The sequence below is a fragment of the Meira miltonrushii genome (genome assembly GCF_003144205.1).
Source record: "Meira miltonrushii strain MCA 3882 unplaced genomic scaffold FA14scaffold_2, whole genome shotgun sequence".
Taxonomy (NCBI): domain Eukaryota; kingdom Fungi; phylum Basidiomycota; class Exobasidiomycetes; order Exobasidiales; family Brachybasidiaceae; genus Meira; species Meira miltonrushii.
Window position 1 is genome coordinate 3,095,695 of NW_020289944.1, and position 17,161 is coordinate 3,112,855.

General features: G+C 42.7%; 8 protein-coding genes across 8 annotated transcripts; 1 reads left to right on the forward strand and 7 right to left on the reverse strand.

Moving 5' to 3' along the window:
* Nucleotides 1-1,017: 1,017 nt before the first annotated feature.
* FA14DRAFT_189761 (uncharacterized protein) lies at nucleotides 1,018-1,290 on the reverse strand. The gene is made up of 2 exons (XM_025501754.1): nucleotides 1,176-1,290; nucleotides 1,018-1,105 (listed from the first exon to the last, which is right to left on the reverse strand). The coding sequence occupies exons 1-2, from the start codon at nucleotides 1,254-1,256 to the stop codon at nucleotides 1,034-1,036; spliced, it is 153 nt and encodes a 50-aa protein (XP_025356124.1). The 5' UTR covers nucleotides 1,257-1,290; the 3' UTR covers nucleotides 1,018-1,033.
* Nucleotides 1,291-1,775: 485 nt separating this feature from the next.
* Nucleotides 1,776-2,789, reverse strand: FA14DRAFT_155235 (uncharacterized protein; the record flags this gene model as incomplete). The annotated part of the gene is made up of 1 exon (XM_025497742.1): nucleotides 1,776-2,789. The coding sequence occupies one exon, from the start codon at nucleotides 2,787-2,789 to the stop codon at nucleotides 1,776-1,778; it is 1,014 nt and encodes a 337-aa protein (XP_025356125.1).
* A 562-nt stretch (nucleotides 2,790-3,351) lies between these two features.
* FA14DRAFT_160816 (ribonuclease III) lies at nucleotides 3,352-4,829 on the reverse strand. The gene has a single exon (XM_025498844.1). It carries the CDS (start codon nucleotides 4,765-4,767, stop codon nucleotides 3,439-3,441), a length of 1,329 nt encoding a protein of 442 aa, XP_025356126.1. The 5' UTR covers nucleotides 4,768-4,829; the 3' UTR covers nucleotides 3,352-3,438.
* Nucleotides 4,830-5,047: 218 nt separating this feature from the next.
* FA14DRAFT_160817 (WD40 repeat-like protein) lies at nucleotides 5,048-6,674 on the forward strand. The gene has a single exon (XM_025498845.1). The coding sequence runs from the start codon at nucleotides 5,080-5,082 to the stop codon at nucleotides 6,355-6,357; it is 1,278 nt and encodes a 425-aa protein (XP_025356127.1). The 5' UTR covers nucleotides 5,048-5,079; the 3' UTR covers nucleotides 6,358-6,674.
* Nucleotides 6,075-8,454, reverse strand: FA14DRAFT_160818 (uncharacterized protein). Its single transcript, XM_025498846.1, has one exon. It carries the CDS (start codon nucleotides 8,294-8,296, stop codon nucleotides 6,515-6,517), a length of 1,782 nt encoding a protein of 593 aa, XP_025356128.1. The 5' UTR covers nucleotides 8,297-8,454; the 3' UTR covers nucleotides 6,075-6,514.
* A 263-nt stretch (nucleotides 8,455-8,717) lies between these two features.
* On the reverse strand, nucleotides 8,718-11,153 carry FA14DRAFT_145849 (putative heat shock 70 kd protein 2). The gene is made up of 2 exons (XM_025497293.1): nucleotides 9,803-11,153; nucleotides 8,718-9,722 (listed from the first exon to the last, which is right to left on the reverse strand). The coding sequence occupies exons 1-2, from the start codon at nucleotides 11,015-11,017 to the stop codon at nucleotides 8,997-8,999; spliced, it is 1,941 nt and encodes a 646-aa protein (XP_025356129.1). The 5' UTR covers nucleotides 11,018-11,153; the 3' UTR covers nucleotides 8,718-8,996.
* A 784-nt stretch (nucleotides 11,154-11,937) lies between these two features.
* Nucleotides 11,938-13,094, reverse strand: FA14DRAFT_47635 (uncharacterized protein). Its single transcript, XM_025502400.1, has 2 exons — nucleotides 12,217-13,094; nucleotides 11,938-12,149 (listed from the first exon to the last, which is right to left on the reverse strand). Exons 1-2 carry the CDS (start codon nucleotides 12,775-12,777, stop codon nucleotides 12,105-12,107), a joined length of 606 nt encoding a protein of 201 aa, XP_025356130.1. The 5' UTR covers nucleotides 12,778-13,094; the 3' UTR covers nucleotides 11,938-12,104.
* A 28-nt stretch (nucleotides 13,095-13,122) lies between these two features.
* Nucleotides 13,123-15,237, reverse strand: FA14DRAFT_179197 (uncharacterized protein; the record flags this gene model as incomplete). Its single annotated transcript, XM_025500905.1, has 1 exon — nucleotides 13,123-15,237. One exon carries the CDS (start codon nucleotides 15,235-15,237, stop codon nucleotides 13,123-13,125), a length of 2,115 nt encoding a protein of 704 aa, XP_025356131.1.
* Nucleotides 15,238-17,161: the final 1,924 nt, after the last annotated feature.

Here is a 17,161-nt window from a genome sequence, read left to right on the forward strand (position 1 = left end):
CTATCAATCACTCTTCATCACTTGTGGCTTTGTTTAATCAATCCATCTACGTATTCTTACTTCTTTTGGTCATTGTCATATCTCTTCAGGAACGCTCGAGGTGTCAATCGAATGTCATTGATTAGGATTCTTAGAAGTTCTTTGTTATGATTAAATGAATACAAGCATAAGATTTGCCAAGGAAAGCTGCCAAGCGTCATATGAATCGAATTCTGCATTCGCTTCCTTGGCAACTATTCTTGCTGTTTTAAGATCCAACTTTTGCTTCTTTAACTGATTTAAGCCGAATGAACAATTACCGATCAACGGAAAACCATGTCCACGTGAAGTTATGAAACACAGTTCAACCATACTCGGCATTACGGTGCCGATCAAATCAGCGATGCAAATCAACGCCTCAAATCAAGGAATACCGTCGGAATCGGATAACTAAAGTCATTCGATGCAATTTGCAGATCTTTTCCTATTTTGATAACGGATTTCAATAAACAACGCAATGACCCCGGATTTGAGAATGTAGATCATCCTTGATTGATTTAATGAATCTTGTTCCTGAAATGCTATTCAGCCTAGTGCAGCGCAGCGCTTTCCTTTCCGTATCTCCGGACTTCCACAGACCATGAAGTTCGGCACAGATTCGAAAACATCACAAACATTTATCATCAATCGTTAATAGCATTCAGTCAAATACACAATCTTACATAATCATCATGGGATGCAGGAGTGAAATTACTCTGATATTCCCCATTAAGATGATCTTGATGGATATCTTTTCATTAAACCAGATTATCTGTCGAGAATCAAAAAAAAATTGCACTAAGCATACTTAAAATCTTTTCGTTCTTCATGTGTTTCAAACAGCAAAACAGAAAAAAATAAGGAATATAGATTAATAACTTATGAATAATTATATCAATCGATGAGAAATAAAGAAGTCCTGTCAATCAATCTTGACAAGCAAAAGCATGAGTAGCGATAGGGTTCGATCAATACGATCTCCTCTTTCCGCTTTTTGTGCCTGTATTAGGACTCTTTAATAGCATTCAGGATCTCCATCTTCACCGGTAAAGCAAGTCCATCCTTTCTTTGCCAAAATCGGTGCAGCCTGAGGGTATAGGAGAAGAAATTAGCAAATATGTACTTCCTCGAGCGATAGAAAGATGGACTATACTCACTGAAACGCTACTGGTATAGCTCAGATAGGCTACGAGAATCGTTTGGAGGATTAAAAGCTTGATGATTGAATTGTGAAACATTTTTGAAAGCGATCGAAGTTAAGAAAGAAGAAGGATTTTTGTAGAAGAAGAGGGAAAAAACATCATTTGAAACCATTGAAATAGGAGCAAATTCTCCACATCATTAAAAGGAGGTTTGTCATACGCAACCGTTATGCCAATAATACTACGTAATTCGATAAATGAAGGAGTGCCTCCTTTTGGCATCACGGAGCCTTAAGAATGTCGAAATTCGGATGACCGAACCCGTAACTTCTGCAGCCGCGCGCAAGGCTCCCAGCCGTTGCTACACCAGCTGATATGTATAGAAAAATACGTTCGGTCCCTAATATCAATCAATGTCTCTTAGGTTATCAAACAATCTTTGACACCTTCTGGTGAGTCACACTGAATTCGTAAACAGTAACGATTTCAATACATGAATTGAATACTTACGGACATATCATCAGTCTACTTGTTACTGCCACGATACAACCAATGCAACATCGTGCAGATCGATCATTGTTCTGAGAGAAATCATCTTTGAATGATGAAATTGGATTATAACTTATTCGCTTCAGTATACGTCGGAGGGGGAGCTTCGTCCTCTGGATTACGAACACGTGCTGGCAGCTGAGTGGGTGTGATAGTGTCTACATCTTGCATTCTGCTTCCGAATTGGGTTCCGATTCCATTCAATCCGTGAAACAGTCCACCAAATGAAGCGTTTTCCTCTGTTATTGTATCTTCATCCCTCTTTTTGCCTTTGATTACATCATCATCAGATAGATGCTCCGGGGTAGTGTTTTGATTTTCTTCATCAGGTCTTCTTCCAAAGTTTTCCAGCTCTCTCTTTCTTCTCCTGAGCCAGGATTTAACCATATGACGAACGGCACTAATGAATACAAAGGCAAGAATTGCAACTAGTGCCAACAAAAGCAGTGTCAGGACAATACATCCGATGATCAATCCAATCTTTGCTGGTTTCGATAGTCCATCGCCACTGTCAGATTCATCATCGTTGTCGCTATTGAGCAAATTTGGATTATAATCCGTTCTCGTTCCATTTACGGTATAAAACGCGGTACAAGCAGGATGTGCATCACTGGTAGGGACGAACGGATTTCCTGGTCCACCATACGAGGTACGAGCAGATACAGCGGTTGTGTTTGGCGGTTGAACATACAACCACATGATCGTATGAAATTCTTGATCATATCCACTTCCAACCCAAGAAGCATTCATTGCATCAGTCATGGAAATGTTTGTCGAATAATATTTATTACCTATTTGTGTTGCAGGTAAAAGGCTTGAAATTGCGAAAGTTTCATATGGAACAAAATCTGTCCATGCAATCGTTGTATTGAACAAAGCAGGATCAGACAGATTTCTTGATTGCGTGAATTGCAATACCATTCCATTTGTCGAATTTAATTCTTGTGGGCTCACTTGAGTGGAAACGATCAATGCATTGCATGTTGAATAGTCATAATCGATTTGAAATGCGGCAGCTAATCTTGCGAGAAAAGATAGCATACACACAAGCAAAGTCGACCACGCGTGTAATTTGATCATCGTAAATGCTGAAGAGGAAGGAGGGAGGGATGTCTAGTGGCTCTAAAGGTAAATTCAGAAGTATTGTTCCCACTTTTATACAATTCGTACCACTGCATCTATCCGAACGAAGAGAAATCACCGGCAAAGATCGGTCGTAGTGCTCACACGTTCAAAGCGGGGTCTTATCCGCTGATCGTGTTATCTATCGGGTAAAAGAGCAGGAAAATGGAGTCATCATGCATTTACACTTATCCCACGTTTCATCGCACTAATCTGCAATCATTTGTACCACAGATCTGTTCAAACATGTACCTGACAGGGCTTATCACTACTGCTTGGCATCAATCAATCAAAGCTGAGCAAGTGACAACACTCTCCGTTCCTGTCAAGATTACGTTCAAGGTACACTTTTTGTGCAGCGGCCAATTTAAGCTAATCTATGAATCGCGGATAAATTCCACTCTTGGCCGTAAACACGGCTAAAAGCGGGACAATACACAGATGTGATGTGCTCATTTGGCTATCCTAGCACGTGAACTATTGATGACCATCATGCTCCACAGGATATAATTCTCACACAATCACTTCAATTGACTTCATCTAGTACATGATATTGATGCAATAATGTATACAAATTGTAAATTAAAAAGGAAAAGAGAGCACCCTTTCATGACTTGTTGCCAAAGATCACTTCACTCATTCCTAGAGGTGCAGGTCGGAATGCATTGGTCATGGGCTTTCCAGTGTTGGATAATTGATCAATGCTCCAGATATCCTTGAATCCGATTCCGTCATTCTCTCCTTGTAAGCTTGAAGGTAATTCACCGTCTAAAGTGATAGAAGGTAGTGAAATATTGGCATTGGGTGTTTCAGTCATATAAAAACGTCTAAGTGCATCTTCTGCTGCACGATATTCTGCCATCTTGATCGCACTTCCCGTTCCTTCTCCTAACTTTTCGTTACCACTCCAAACACCAACAACGAAGACGGGATTTATGCTCAATCTTCCCGTTTCTGCGATCATTCTACTTTGCGGTCGTTCTTTGCCCAATTTCTTCATCAATCCGCTCAAAGATCTCTTTGGGTCTGCGAATTTCAATAAGGAGGAGATCGGTACCATTCTCGATAGCAAATGTGCATGAACGAATTCTCGAGCAGATGATAGACCTTGCTCCTGGAACATTAAAGCAACGATTGCTCTTAAAACGTCTGAAAACGTATCCCGAGACATCGTTCTGCTTCCTCCCGTTATCTCTTTGTCCCATCGTACAATTCCTTGTCCTGCGAGTCCCATCTCTGTGGCCACATCAGAGAGTGTATTGGGTCCTACATAAGCCGAAAGAGCTGCTTTCAATACTCGATTTGGTAAATTGGGATACCGTAGATGCAGATATTCTGATGCGATGACGCCTAGCAGGGAATTGCCCAAAGAAGCCATCGATGCGTGATTCTTCTCTGGTGTGATTGTCAGATATTGTTTGTCTAATTCTGCCAATTCATTGGCAATTTTTGATGAACTTGCATCTACCACACGTTCAAGTCCTTTTCCTACACCTGTTAATGCTACCGCCTCTTCACCATGCTGCGAAGCTGCACGTTGGACAAGGGTGGCATACGATGGATGTGTACATGCACGAACAAGCAATGCGATCCTCTTTTGTTTCGTTTCAGAATCGGTCGAATTGGAAATCAATTTTAATCGATATGCCAATGCGACGTAAGCACTTCTTGGAGGAGGTCGAAGTGATTCGAATAATTTTGGATCTTTACGTGCGATTGGTGGAAGATGAACGGCTGGTACTTCTCTTTTTGAGATCGAAGATGTTGAGAATGGTCGAACGTTTGAAGAGGATGAGGAAGAAGAGCAGGGTGACTGTCTTGCTATTGTGGATGTAGAAGAAGATGGTCCTGGCTGTGCTTGTCTCTTTACCGCACTTGCCAAAGCTTGTCTGCCAGCCCTTGAAAGGGTTCTTCCGGCAATATATGTGGTCACCATCTCAAAGTACCCAAGTAAGCAATATTCGATGATGGTTCTAAAAGCGATTAATTGTGGTGACAATTCTTTCACTTGATAGAGTACACTAGTCTCATGCCTTTGAGTTTTTTTCATTTTTCCACAGCGTCTCTTCTTTTTTTTGGAAGAAATGCTTAGAATATCCGCGCTTATGAAAAGCTCACGTGGTTAAGTGCCTCCCTCACGCTTAGTGCTTGCTTAGGCCCGTGCTTGAGAACACTCTGGGGGAGAGGGAGAACACCATCTGATGATCATGACCTCCAGGATCTTACTCGTATTAGGTGGCCAACGAGAATGGCTCAACCTAGCGCTGCTACCAGACTGCCTGCCAATGTACCACCAAGCGGAGCAGGAATACGATCGGATGGAGGAGGAAGTCGATCACAACAAGCACAGCATCAGCAACAACAACAACAACAACAAGCAGCAACAAATGATACCCTTTCCGTTGTGCTGGTAACAGCAGGTTATGATCACACAATCAGATTTTGGGAAGCATGGTCAGGAATATGTAGTCGTACAATTCAACATGCAGATTCACAAGTGAATAGATTGGCAATTTCTCCCGATAAACGTTATTTAGCTGCTGCAGGAAATAATCAAGTTCGTTTGTATGATACCTCACATGGCGGTGTTTCAGCAAGTATGAGTGGGAGTGGCGCAGGTGGAAGCAATTCAGGTGCATCAGGGCAAGCACAAGGAGGTCAAGGAGCACCTGGAGCAGGTGGTGGTGGAAACCCGATTCAAACTTTTGATGGTCACAATGGCAATATCACTTCACTTGCATGGCACTGTGACGCTAAATGGCTTGTTACAGGGTCAGAAGATGGTACACTGAAGATTTGGGATACACGAACAAATAGAGCACAACGGATATACGATCATCGCAATCCTGTCAATGATGTCGTTGTACATCCCAATCAAGGTGAACTCGTTTCTTGCGATCAAGGCGGAAGTGTCAAGGTGTGGGATTTAAGCGAAAATGGATGCAGTCACGAACTTGTCCCTGAAGAGGAAGTACCAATCCGTTCAGTCACAGTTGCATCAGATGGATCTTGTCTCGTTGCCGGAAACAATGTAGGAAATGTGTACGTCTGGCGGATACAAAACGGGAGCTATGACGACCTTGATCCATCTATCAACCCTTCTCGTTCTGGTATCTTGGATGGCCAATCAGGGACACCACTTGATGGTACAAACGGTGCAGGCCCAGGCAATGGAGATTTCACTGACCTACAGCCTGTCACAAGATTTCAAGCACACGATAAATATTTGACAAAATGCTTATTAAGTCCAGACGTTCGTCATTTAGCAACATGTTCGGCAGATACAACAGTTAAGATTTGGAGTACATCTCGATATGAATTCGCATTAGAGAAAACTTTGGTTGGACATCAAAGATGGGTTTGGGACGCTGCTTTTAGTGCAGATAGTGCTTATCTTGTTACTGCTTCTTCGGATCATGTTGCAAGATTATGGGAATTAAGTTCAGGTGAAACTGTTAGACAGTATAACGGTCATGTAAAAGCAGTCGTTGCATGTGCTTTAAACGATTCCCATTTGGATGGCTGAAAGTGATTTTTGAAAGCAAGTTTTGTATGAATGTATGTATCTATAGCTACAATGAATTATCGGAAATCGAGACGAGACGTAAAGGGGTATGGAGCATAAGAGGCGAAGAATGATGGCAGTGTAGTGTAAAGAAAGCATATAGTAAGAAGCAAGGAGTCTAATCGACTGGCAAAGATTGCATTAAATCCATGAGAACGCCATCGATGATGGAATGACCGGGAACGTACTTCCAAATAGATTCGATATGTGGTCCTAATCCGACCGAATAATCTTTTCTTGGACAAGTACGTACGAGTGCACTTTTCATCGTATCCAATAACAATTTCGGGCATTCTTGTAATTCTATATTGATCTTTGATGAATTATGTGAATATGCATATTTATCTTGGGAAACTTCTTGTTGCCAGCCTGCGAGACCGGGATAAATTGGCTGTTGAGCACTTGAAGGCTTTACCGGAGGTGGAATACCATAGAGAGATGCAAGACTGATTAATAAGATTGATTGAGATGCTTGTTGTGCTTCTTCTTTGATTATCGAGAATAAATTGCCAAGAACTCTAAGCACGAATGAGTTGTGATGTACGATTTGACCGAATCCGAGTAAGTTCTTATTGCTTATTTGTTGATGTGAAGTTTGATGAGAAGCAGGATAAGGCATCATATGAACCAAAGAGGTCACCACGCCTTCAGCTTGTAGCGTTTCACGAACTTCGTTCCACATGGTAAGCAAAGCAGTTCGTGTGATGTTGTATTGCATTTCATCCGAAGTGGCCGTTTGTGCTTTGGGAGCTTGAACATCATCATTAATTCCTACTTCCCTTGGCTCACGAGGCACGGGTATACGAGCAGCAGAAGGAACTAAACCAATAATACGACCTCCATCACTACGCACGATAGGTAACAAGGTTGCCAAAAGATTCAATGTCTCTCCAATATCCGTTCCTAAGGTCTTTTCGGTTGATTTGGCCAACTGATTCAGCTTTTCATGTGTTGTATGGAAGGAAGGTGAAGTTGCTTTTGGTTTACGTTGAGGTAGCTTTTGTCGTACGATTGTTTGCTTCGGTTGTTGCATGATAGATGGGATGAGAACCAGAGCACGTAGCAGCAAGTCATGACTTACACAATATGCTTGAACGGTACTTTGAGCATGTTGCAATCCCGAGGGTGTGGAAGTATCTACCACAACCGGTATCACTGCTCCAATTCCCGTTTGTTCAGTTTCTCCGATCCGCAAGCCTTTCAACATATCCCTTCCATATCCAACAACATCAGATGCTGTCCAACCGCCAATGCTTAATCTTCTTTTCGAACTGCGGGAAGGTGATTGCTTGTCATATACTTCTGATTCGTCCTCTTGTAATTCTATCGGCTGATCGTCTGAAAGACCAAACAAGCTTGCTATTCTTCCAAGACCGAATGTTTCCAGTGTGGATGCAACAGTTGAGCCTTTCTGACTGTATTCGCTGTCATTAGAGAATGTATGCTTTGTTTTATCATCTTTTGGTGAATTGATAGAATTTGCAACTTCAGCTTTTCTTTTTGCCCAAGCACCGATCAAAGCAGGAAGATGATTTGAATTTTCCGGCATTAAAACAATAACGGTATAAGGAGCATAACCAACTTTTCTCCATCTTTCAAAACTATTGAGATTTTTTCGTTGACGAACAGAAGCTAAAGCTAAAGATAATTGTTGTGCAATATCTTGTTCACCTCCTGCCCAAACTACGATCGCTGAACCTTTTTGTGGATCCCACCAAGCACGATTTGTACTTATTATCGTTGGTGTATCGGTTGTGATTCCTAAAGAATCAATCAAAGCTTGATAGATCGAATGAAGATGGGTTAAACCACGTTCCAATAGATAAGATGATGTTATAATTGCTCGAACCAAAGATTGACAAAGAAAGTTGTCATAATATCTTGCTTGAATTGCACTCATGTTGGGAGGTAAAATTGATAAATGAGGTTGATGTATCTACATAAAGGAAAGGAGGGGAAACCCAAATGATTGAAAAGGTGCCATCTATATACCTTTTCACAAACGGGATCAAATGAGAGTTATGAAACAGTTTTATGGTTGTTTATCTTCTCACACAACACAAACCTGCATCAAACTTTAGCGCCAACGGCTGCTGCTGCTTAGTGGAGTTGTATTCATGTTTTATGAAAAGGCTGGCACGGCCCGCTTAAAGGTGGTTTTAATTGACAGGCTTGAACACAAAACTTAACTATAACATGCAACACAGTGTCTAGCCTTCTTGCAATTTTCACACACCATAAACACTCGGATGTTTTTGCTTCACAACGTTTTACATAAGGAGATTCATCACCATTGAGCAAGATTTGTATAACCAGAATCTATCAAAGTCCTCCCTAAGGCGGCGGGTGTGCTCCGTTGCAGTAAGACTTAAGCAAGATTATTAGATAACGTATTTTGTTCGAATTAGGGTTGGTTTTTCTTTGTTCAATTGAGCCTCACTCGCAAACTTACGACTTATCTGAATCGAGAAAACGCTATGATATTATCGCGTACAGGAAATGATTATACAAGATAGAAAGCTGAATTTGTAGCGATCATGCGTGACAGTCTATGAAAATTCGATACTATTTTTATTATTTGATGACTTGGTCGAAGTTCTTTAATCAACTTCTTCAACGCTTGGTCCGTCATCAGCACCTGCACCAGCGCCAGGAGCTGCACCTGGAGCGCCACCTGGCATACCACCTGGTGCACCTCCTGCAGCACCGTATGCCTTTTGCAAGATTGGAGCAGCAGTGCTCTCCAATTCCTTTTGGTGCTCCTCGTATTCCTCCTTGGATGCTTCTTGAGAAGCGTCCAACCAAGAGATGGTCTCGGAGATGGCCTTGTCCAACTTCTCCTTGTCTGCTGGCTCCAACTTGGATGCGAATTGCTCTTCGTTCAAGCTATTACGCAAGTTGTATGCGTATGATTCCAATCCGTTCTTGGCAGAGATACGGGCTGTTGCTTCTTCATCTTCAGCCTTGTACTTCTCGGCTTCGGAAACCATACGTTCGATATCCTCCTTGGATAGACGTCCCTTGTCGTTTGTGATGGTGATCTTTTCGGATTTACCGGAAGTCTTATCGGCAGCGTTGACTGACAAGATTGAGTTGGCATCCAAGTCGAATGTGACTTCGATTTGAGGAACACCACGGGGCGCTGGTGGGATACCAGACAATTCGAATTTACCCAACAAGTTGTTGTCCTTGGTGCGTGCACGTTCACCTTCGAAGACTTGAATCAACACACCAGGTTGGTTATCAGCGTATGTTGAGAAGATTTCAGACTTCTTGGTTGGAACAGTTGTGTTACGCTTGATGAGAGGAGTGAAAACACCACCAGCCTGTAAGAATAGAAGAGAGAAAGTAGGATGTCAGTAAAGTATTCAATCAGAAAATGCTTTAGATGCAAAGATATACTCACGGTTTCGATACCCATAGACAATGGGGCAACGTCCAACAACAAAAGATCTTGAGTCTTTTCAGAAGTGTCACCGGAAAGAATGGCGGCTTGGACAGCAGCACCGTAAGCAACAGCCTCATCAGGGTTGATGGACTTGTTTGGCTCACGGCCGTTGAAGAAGTCACGCAACAACTTTTGAACACGGGGGATACGAGTGGAACCACCGACCAAAACGATTTCATGGACGGATCCCTTGTCGATCTTGGAGTCACGCAAGACCTTCTCGACTGGCTCGATTGTGTGGGAGAACAAGTCACCGCACAATTCTTCGAAACGAGCACGGGTGATGGATGTGTAGAAGTCAATACCTTCGAACAAGGAATCAATTTCAATCGAGGTTTGAGCAGCAGATGAAAGAGTACGCTTAGCACGTTCACATGCTGTGCGCAAACGACGGAGAGCACGAGCGTTGGATGTCAAGTCCTTCTTGGATTTACGCTTGAACTCTTGAACGAAGTGGTTGACGAGACGGTTGTCAAAGTCTTCACCACCCAAGTGAGTGTCACCGGCAGTGGCCTTGACTTCGAAAATACCTTCTTCGATGGTCAAAAGAGAGACATCGAAAGTACCACCTCCCAAATCGAAAATGAGGACGTTCTTCTCTCCGGATTCACCCTTCTTGTCCAAACCGTAAGCAATTGCAGCGGCAGTTGGCTCGTTGATGATACGCATAACGTTCAAACCAGAGATAACACCGGCATCCTTGGTTGCTTGACGTTGGGAGTCGTTGAAGTATGCTGGGACGGTAACAACGGCATCCTTGACGTTTCCACCTAAGTAAGCTTCAGCAGTCTCGCGCATCTTGAGCAAGACCATTGAAGAGATTTCTTCGGGTGTGAAAGTCTTAACTTCACCCTTGTATTCGACTTGAATGATTGGCTTTCCATCCTTGGAGATAACCTTGAATGGCCAGTGCTTCATATCTGATTGAACTTCAGCATCGTCAAACTTGCGTCCGATCAAACGCTTTGCGTCAAAGACTGTGTTGTGAGGGTTCATTGCGACTTGATTCTTTGCTGCGTCACCGATCAAACGTTCAGTGTCTGTGAATGCAACATATGATGGTGTTGTGCGGTTACCTTGATCGTTGGCAATGACTTCAACACGGTCATTTTGCCAAACGGCAACACAAGAGTAGGTTGTACCCAAATCAATACCAACGGCTTTGGCTGACATGGTTGTGAATATATGTAGTGGTGATGAAAGGAAAAGAGATTGAAATAAAAATTCTTTTGCTTTTTGTTTCGTTGATCCTTCAGTGAAGAAGAAATGTTATCAACTGTTGATTGGATGTGTGTTTATGTGATCGCAATCAAATGGGGTATGTTGGTGGAAAGAAAGGAAACGATTTGAAGAGTTGGACGTCTATCTATATACCTTCGTTGCCTTTTGTCCTGCCTATGCAATCGCCACTTGAGCCTTCTTACGCCTACTCCACCCTACCAGAAGGTTGAAGAAGGTACGAGCCTATGCGGCACAAAAGCAGTGTTTTTGGATAAATTCATGCAAGAAGAAACTTTCCCAGTTTTAACTTTCTTCGCCTGTTAAATTAGACGTTCCTTTTACTTCGCAGACGTTCCAAAGTGCTTATGTAAGGCGCGTTTGAAGGTTCCACAAGAAATTAGCGCGAGGCTGAGGCGCTAAAGCGTTGCTCTGAAAAGAGATCCCGATATATAGTCACGTGAGATCTGCTTGACATCATCCTTATTGCTCAATAGAAGCCATTCAACATTTGGCGCAATCAAACATGTCCTTGAGAATAATAATGATTCGTACTGATAAATGATCTATTCGGCGACCCCTTCTCAGTCTATCTTTGAAAAATTTCGCTGAAATTGTACTAATTGCGAAACCGCTTTCATATGTATAGTAGAATAGGCACAAGTATGCACGATAATCTTGAGAAACATGGATTCTTTGTATATACATTATAGAAGATGTTGAATCAAAACTTCATTCGAACACTCTTATAAATCGCTCTAGAAATCTCCACCGCCCATATCACCTCCTCCAAAGTCGTCTCCGCCACCATAATCGCCACCATAATCACTACCACCACCGCCATAATCGTTATCTTGACCATTTTCATATCCATCTCTGTAGGCATCTTCTTGCATATCATCAATTCCGTGCATTAACATCGCACCTCCCAATAAACCTGCACCTGCACCGAGTGCCATTCCTCCCATTCCCATACCACCGCCACCACCACCAAATCTGCCGCCTCCCATTCGATTACCTCCTGCCATGGGCTGTTGCATCATCATTGGTTGTTGACCGTATCCGCCTCCATAAGGTGGCTGTTGTTGATATCCCCCATAAGGTGGTTGTTGTGGATATCCGCCTCCATAAGGTTGTTGTTGTGGATATCCTTGTGGTGGGCCTTGACCCCAACCTTGACGATTGTCGCTTGGAGGTGGACCTGAAGGGGCGGTGAATTGTTGTTGAGGTGGTTGAGAAGATTTACCTTCATCTGAAGGATGTACCCAAATAGATCTTGGTGGATTGGCTCTTGTATCAACGTAGAAATGACGATTATAATTTGAATCCCATTGTTTTACCCATCCTTCCGGTAAAGGTCTATCGTCTCCTTTTGAATCTTGTCCAGATCCTCCTGAAGATTGATAATTGTTGCCTGGTTGTGGTGAGCTGGGGAAAGCTGGTCCGCCTTGACTACCTTGTCCGTATGGTGATTGCTGCTGTTGGCCGCCACCATATCCACCTGGACCGCCTCCATATCCACCTGGACCACCACCATAACCTCCACCTTGTCCTCCACCATAAGAAGGAGGACGTTGTGGTTGTTGTACTTTATTCGCCAATTTATCCAATAAACCCATCTTTACTGTATTGTCAGATTGGTTGGTTGATCGAGAAGAAGGAGAAGGATTGAGGTATGAAATGAAATAGGATAACGTGTGATTTACAGCATACATACATACCCCGATAAAGGCTGTGCCTCCTTTTGCATGACGCTGCTGTCTTGGCACCTTTACTAGTGTGGGTTAAATGCGTGCACTGCACTGCGACAGCGTACGTGTCTTGAATGGGTGTACCTATTCAATCATGCGTGCGCCACGATAACGCAGAGAACGTGGAATGCTCCCAGCCAGAATAAAGGACACAGAACCTCTTTCAGGGTATCACTCACGGGAACATCATGAATCAAAGCTGAAAGCATCGGACTATTCCCTGTTTAGACTTTATCACACTATTCAAGGTAGACAAAATCTGAAAAAAATTGCGCAAAAGATTGTATAATACAGATGAGATTCAAATCATCACTTCTCTTCACGAGCCCTTTCCATTACATGCGATAAAGCAATCGCACCACGTTTTGCCGGATCTCCGACAAATTCAACACGAGCAAAAACGATACCTAAACTTGCCAATTGTTCGACCAACAATTCACGGTAATTCTTCACTCCAACCAAACTACCACCTAAACATAAAACGCTATTCTTCACATTCAGATATGCCCTGGCCGTTCGATCAACTTTGCAAATCTTTTCGATTTGCTTTGCCATAAAATGTGCTTGCGTTCGTAAGATTTCCAGTGATTCTGCATCATTATGCGTAAATGCTAGATGAAACACTAAAGGAGCCAAAGATGCTAATCTGTGTTTGCGTTCCAATGTGGATCGTGGATGCTTGCCTTCTGCACTTCCGGTTGAAGCATTACTCGTGCTCATCGAGCCACATCCATTTGACTTTTCACCCTTTTCTTCTTCCGTCTCTTTACGCCGATGAACGCTTACAGGTTCAATACCATGTCTACCTGCTGACATGGATAAAGAAGAAGAAGCGCTGGTAATTTCTGTTGCCAAGCCAGAGCTCAATTCGGCTGTAGTGCGTAAAGGTTCATCTTGAGACATTCTCGTTTGACCGCATCTACTTGTACTGTTTTCTCTTGTGAATGCAGGTGAAGGTGCGGTACTGCTATTGGCAACATCGGAAAATGTGTTGGAAGAACGACTTCCAGGACTCGAGCTAAGTGAAGGAATAGGTGAAACTCCGCGTAATCGTGTTTCAACATCCAAAGTATGAACAGTTGGCGGTAATAAACTGGCAGAAGGTGGCTCATCCGTCATGCTAGAAGAACTTGTTCGTGCAGTTCGCGTGGGTAATAAAGTCAATTTTCGACTCAAATTTGAATCTGTGCTATTGTTCTTTTCGATTTGAGCAACGTTGAAACGCTTTGTTAAGGTGGATTGAATATCGTCGCGTAGAGTTGATTCTGTTTTGGAAAGTTGATCGACACGATCGGTCACGGGAGCGACGCATTGTTTGGATGGATTGGAAGCTGCAGCAGGCACTCCACGACCGTTTGGCTGACCGCATTGTGCATCGTCAAAGTATACAGCTCGTAGTAGCTCATCGGTTGATATTAAGCCCCAATGTTGTAGAATACGATCTCGCAAAAGATGACCTCTAGGAGGAGTACTTGGTAAAGTGATTTCACCATCTTTAGACATCCTTCTCGTCATATCCATCTCGAAAGTAGTAGCAGTATCTTCAATTTGTGTTGACCCATCTTCACGGGCGTCATCTTCATCAAGTTCAGAATCCTCCTCCTCTTCGGCATTCATCATACTACGTTCATCTTCCATACGCAGCCTTTCATGATCGGTAAGGTCAAGTACACTTCTGACTGCTGTTCTTCCAACAGAATATCCACTTCCTTCATCCCCGATCAACCAACCAAATCCACCAACTCTTCCCAATACTCCCAGCATTCCATTTCGTTTCCGTCTAAAGCTCATCACAATACTTCCTGTCCCGGCAATCGCTACCACCCCACTCTTGATCTCCGGTCGTAATGAATCAGCGATAGGAGATGCAAGTAGGGATGTATCATTCGCAACGATTAATCGATTACTTGGATGTGGAATAGAGAATAACGTGGCAAGATGTGGACTGAGCGTGGTCACATCTGCAGGGCTATCCACGCCTGCGATTCCCAGCCAAGCTGCTTGTATTGATGGCGAAGGTGTGTGGTGAGTTAGAGAGTTTGGCTTTATACTGGCCAAAGCATCCGCGATTGTTAAAGCAGAATGTGTTGATTTACGTCCATCGTCATCTTCTTCTTCGTCATCGATTTGACGATGAAAAGATGAGTGTATGCTATCGGTAGAAGTAGATTGTTGATCAAGTATTTGCCATTGAATTTGATCATTCAACTCGGCATAGAACAATCTTGCTCCTTCAAGTGCAATCTTGACTGCATCTTCAACACTTGCCAGGAAAGGCAATAAGCCTATATCTGTATAATTCGCCGGTCCTCCTTGACCACGTCCAACGATTTCTCCTTGTTCATTGCAAATCGCTGCAGCCGCTTTTGTGCCACCACAATCAATGGCAAGGTATAACCGTGGAGGCCAAGGACGCATATTCATTTTAGGCAGCGTGTGATTATATGCGTATGTCAAATCACGCTCAAAGTTCAAAGTATGCATGTATTTGATGGTGCTTTTGTTGATGGTAATCGTTGATGAGGAAAACGTGCGCTCAGAATGAAACGGCACTTTTTGGTAGGTGCTCACTGATCAGGTCGCTGTTTAAAATGTCCTTCCGAATTGACAATACAGATACAGTTCCGAAGCAGTACTTTGCGTTATCCAACGTAAAATGCACTCAACGACTGAAAATGAGTTAAGAAACCGTTTTCCCCAGATATGCAAAAAGGACCGCTTCCGCTCTTTTCCACTCTCTTCTCCAGGTTTTTGTAAATTCTCTTTATTTTTGTATGCGTTTTTCTTTCCTTCTCCTTGCGTGGGTACAAAGACTCTTTTTGTCTTTTCCTGATGCCGCTCCGGTTATTATTCAAAGTCCACGCACAATTTAGTTTTGCATACGTTTTGACATTAATGTCGCAATGGAATGACGGCGTAATCGACGAACAAAAGAAAGAAAAATGGCTTGTTCAAGATACCGCATGCAGCGGCGCCGATGTTGAGCTTTTCTTCAAAAGAAGAAGAATGAATCAAACGATGACGCACCAGCAGACGGAAAGGGGATTAGCGATTCTTGAGCAATGAATGCACAAATAGCAGTCTAAACTTCCCTTCTTTGTTCTTGTTGTATGTGATCCCTTTCCCTCAGATCATCTTCCTGTTCTGATCGGATAAGCTGGTCGTTGAGATGGAAACCGTTGACGATGATTGCTTTTTAAGTTTAACTATGCACTTTAATGCGCATAAGTTGATGTCCTTCTTGAATCGGAGGCAATCGTGCTAAGCGAAAGGGTGTCGTAATTAAGGTACACAAGTATGTCGCCAAATCGAATTGGGACAGGGAGTTTCCGTTTGTGATCGTGAGTGTTGAATTACTCGTATGCAATTGAGCGTTTGAATGTGGACCTTTATTCTGGGATCCGATTTGTGAAAATGTTGCGTTTGAGCTAGGTAATCCTTTCAAAAGTGGACGGAAAGAGTAAAGGAAGTTATCATGATGAAGAAGAAAGAGGGATGAGTCATGATTGCTTTAACATGATCATGAAAGTGTTGCTCGGTATGTTTCATATTCAATATTTCACATATACATCCTCACTCACTTCACTTGCTTGCATTTCCCATCTAATCTTACTCCGACTCCTCCGCTTTTTTTGAGTGATTGAATCCACACACTTGTTTAAAGCCCCGAAAATAGGTTTTTATTTTTTATTTTTTGACATTTGTGTGAATTGCAATGACCATATGCCCGCACACGCTAATCTAACTGCCAATCGGCACACTTTTATTTATTTAAAGTAGGCTTGCTTACAACAGCCTCAAACCTGTATAAAATACCTCAACCGATGCTCTCCCTAACTCTTGGCTCCGATGCAGGGAACAGAGGATTCGAGCTGTAACGTGCAGGGAAAAACATTTATATCTTCGGAGGTTGTAATTTCATCCAATGAGAGCAATGTGTTCATTATTGGCTTTCAAAATCAGAACAAGCGAATTCAAAGTCAAAGAGGATATAAACCTACAATCAATAAGCAAAGGGCCGGGAACGCTATTCTCCTTAGCGAACACAAAGGCCTCTATATAAGGCATTAAGCGCAATTATCGGATGTCCGTAAGGCTCGGAAATCTTTTATTATTGGCTAGTACTTTTCATTTTTGTGCAGGTTCAGAGAAAATGACCAATTTCAGTTGACAATTGAAAACTATAAAAAGATCGTGCATAGCTTTTTACCGAATGAACAAGCATGGTTCTCTATAATTTCGGCATTCTCGCCGGTCAGGCACATGTTTTATACTTACTCTTTTTATTAAACGCGTCGGGGCAGTCAGTATGCGGGGAACTTCTTTTCACTCTACGAACCTCCTCGCC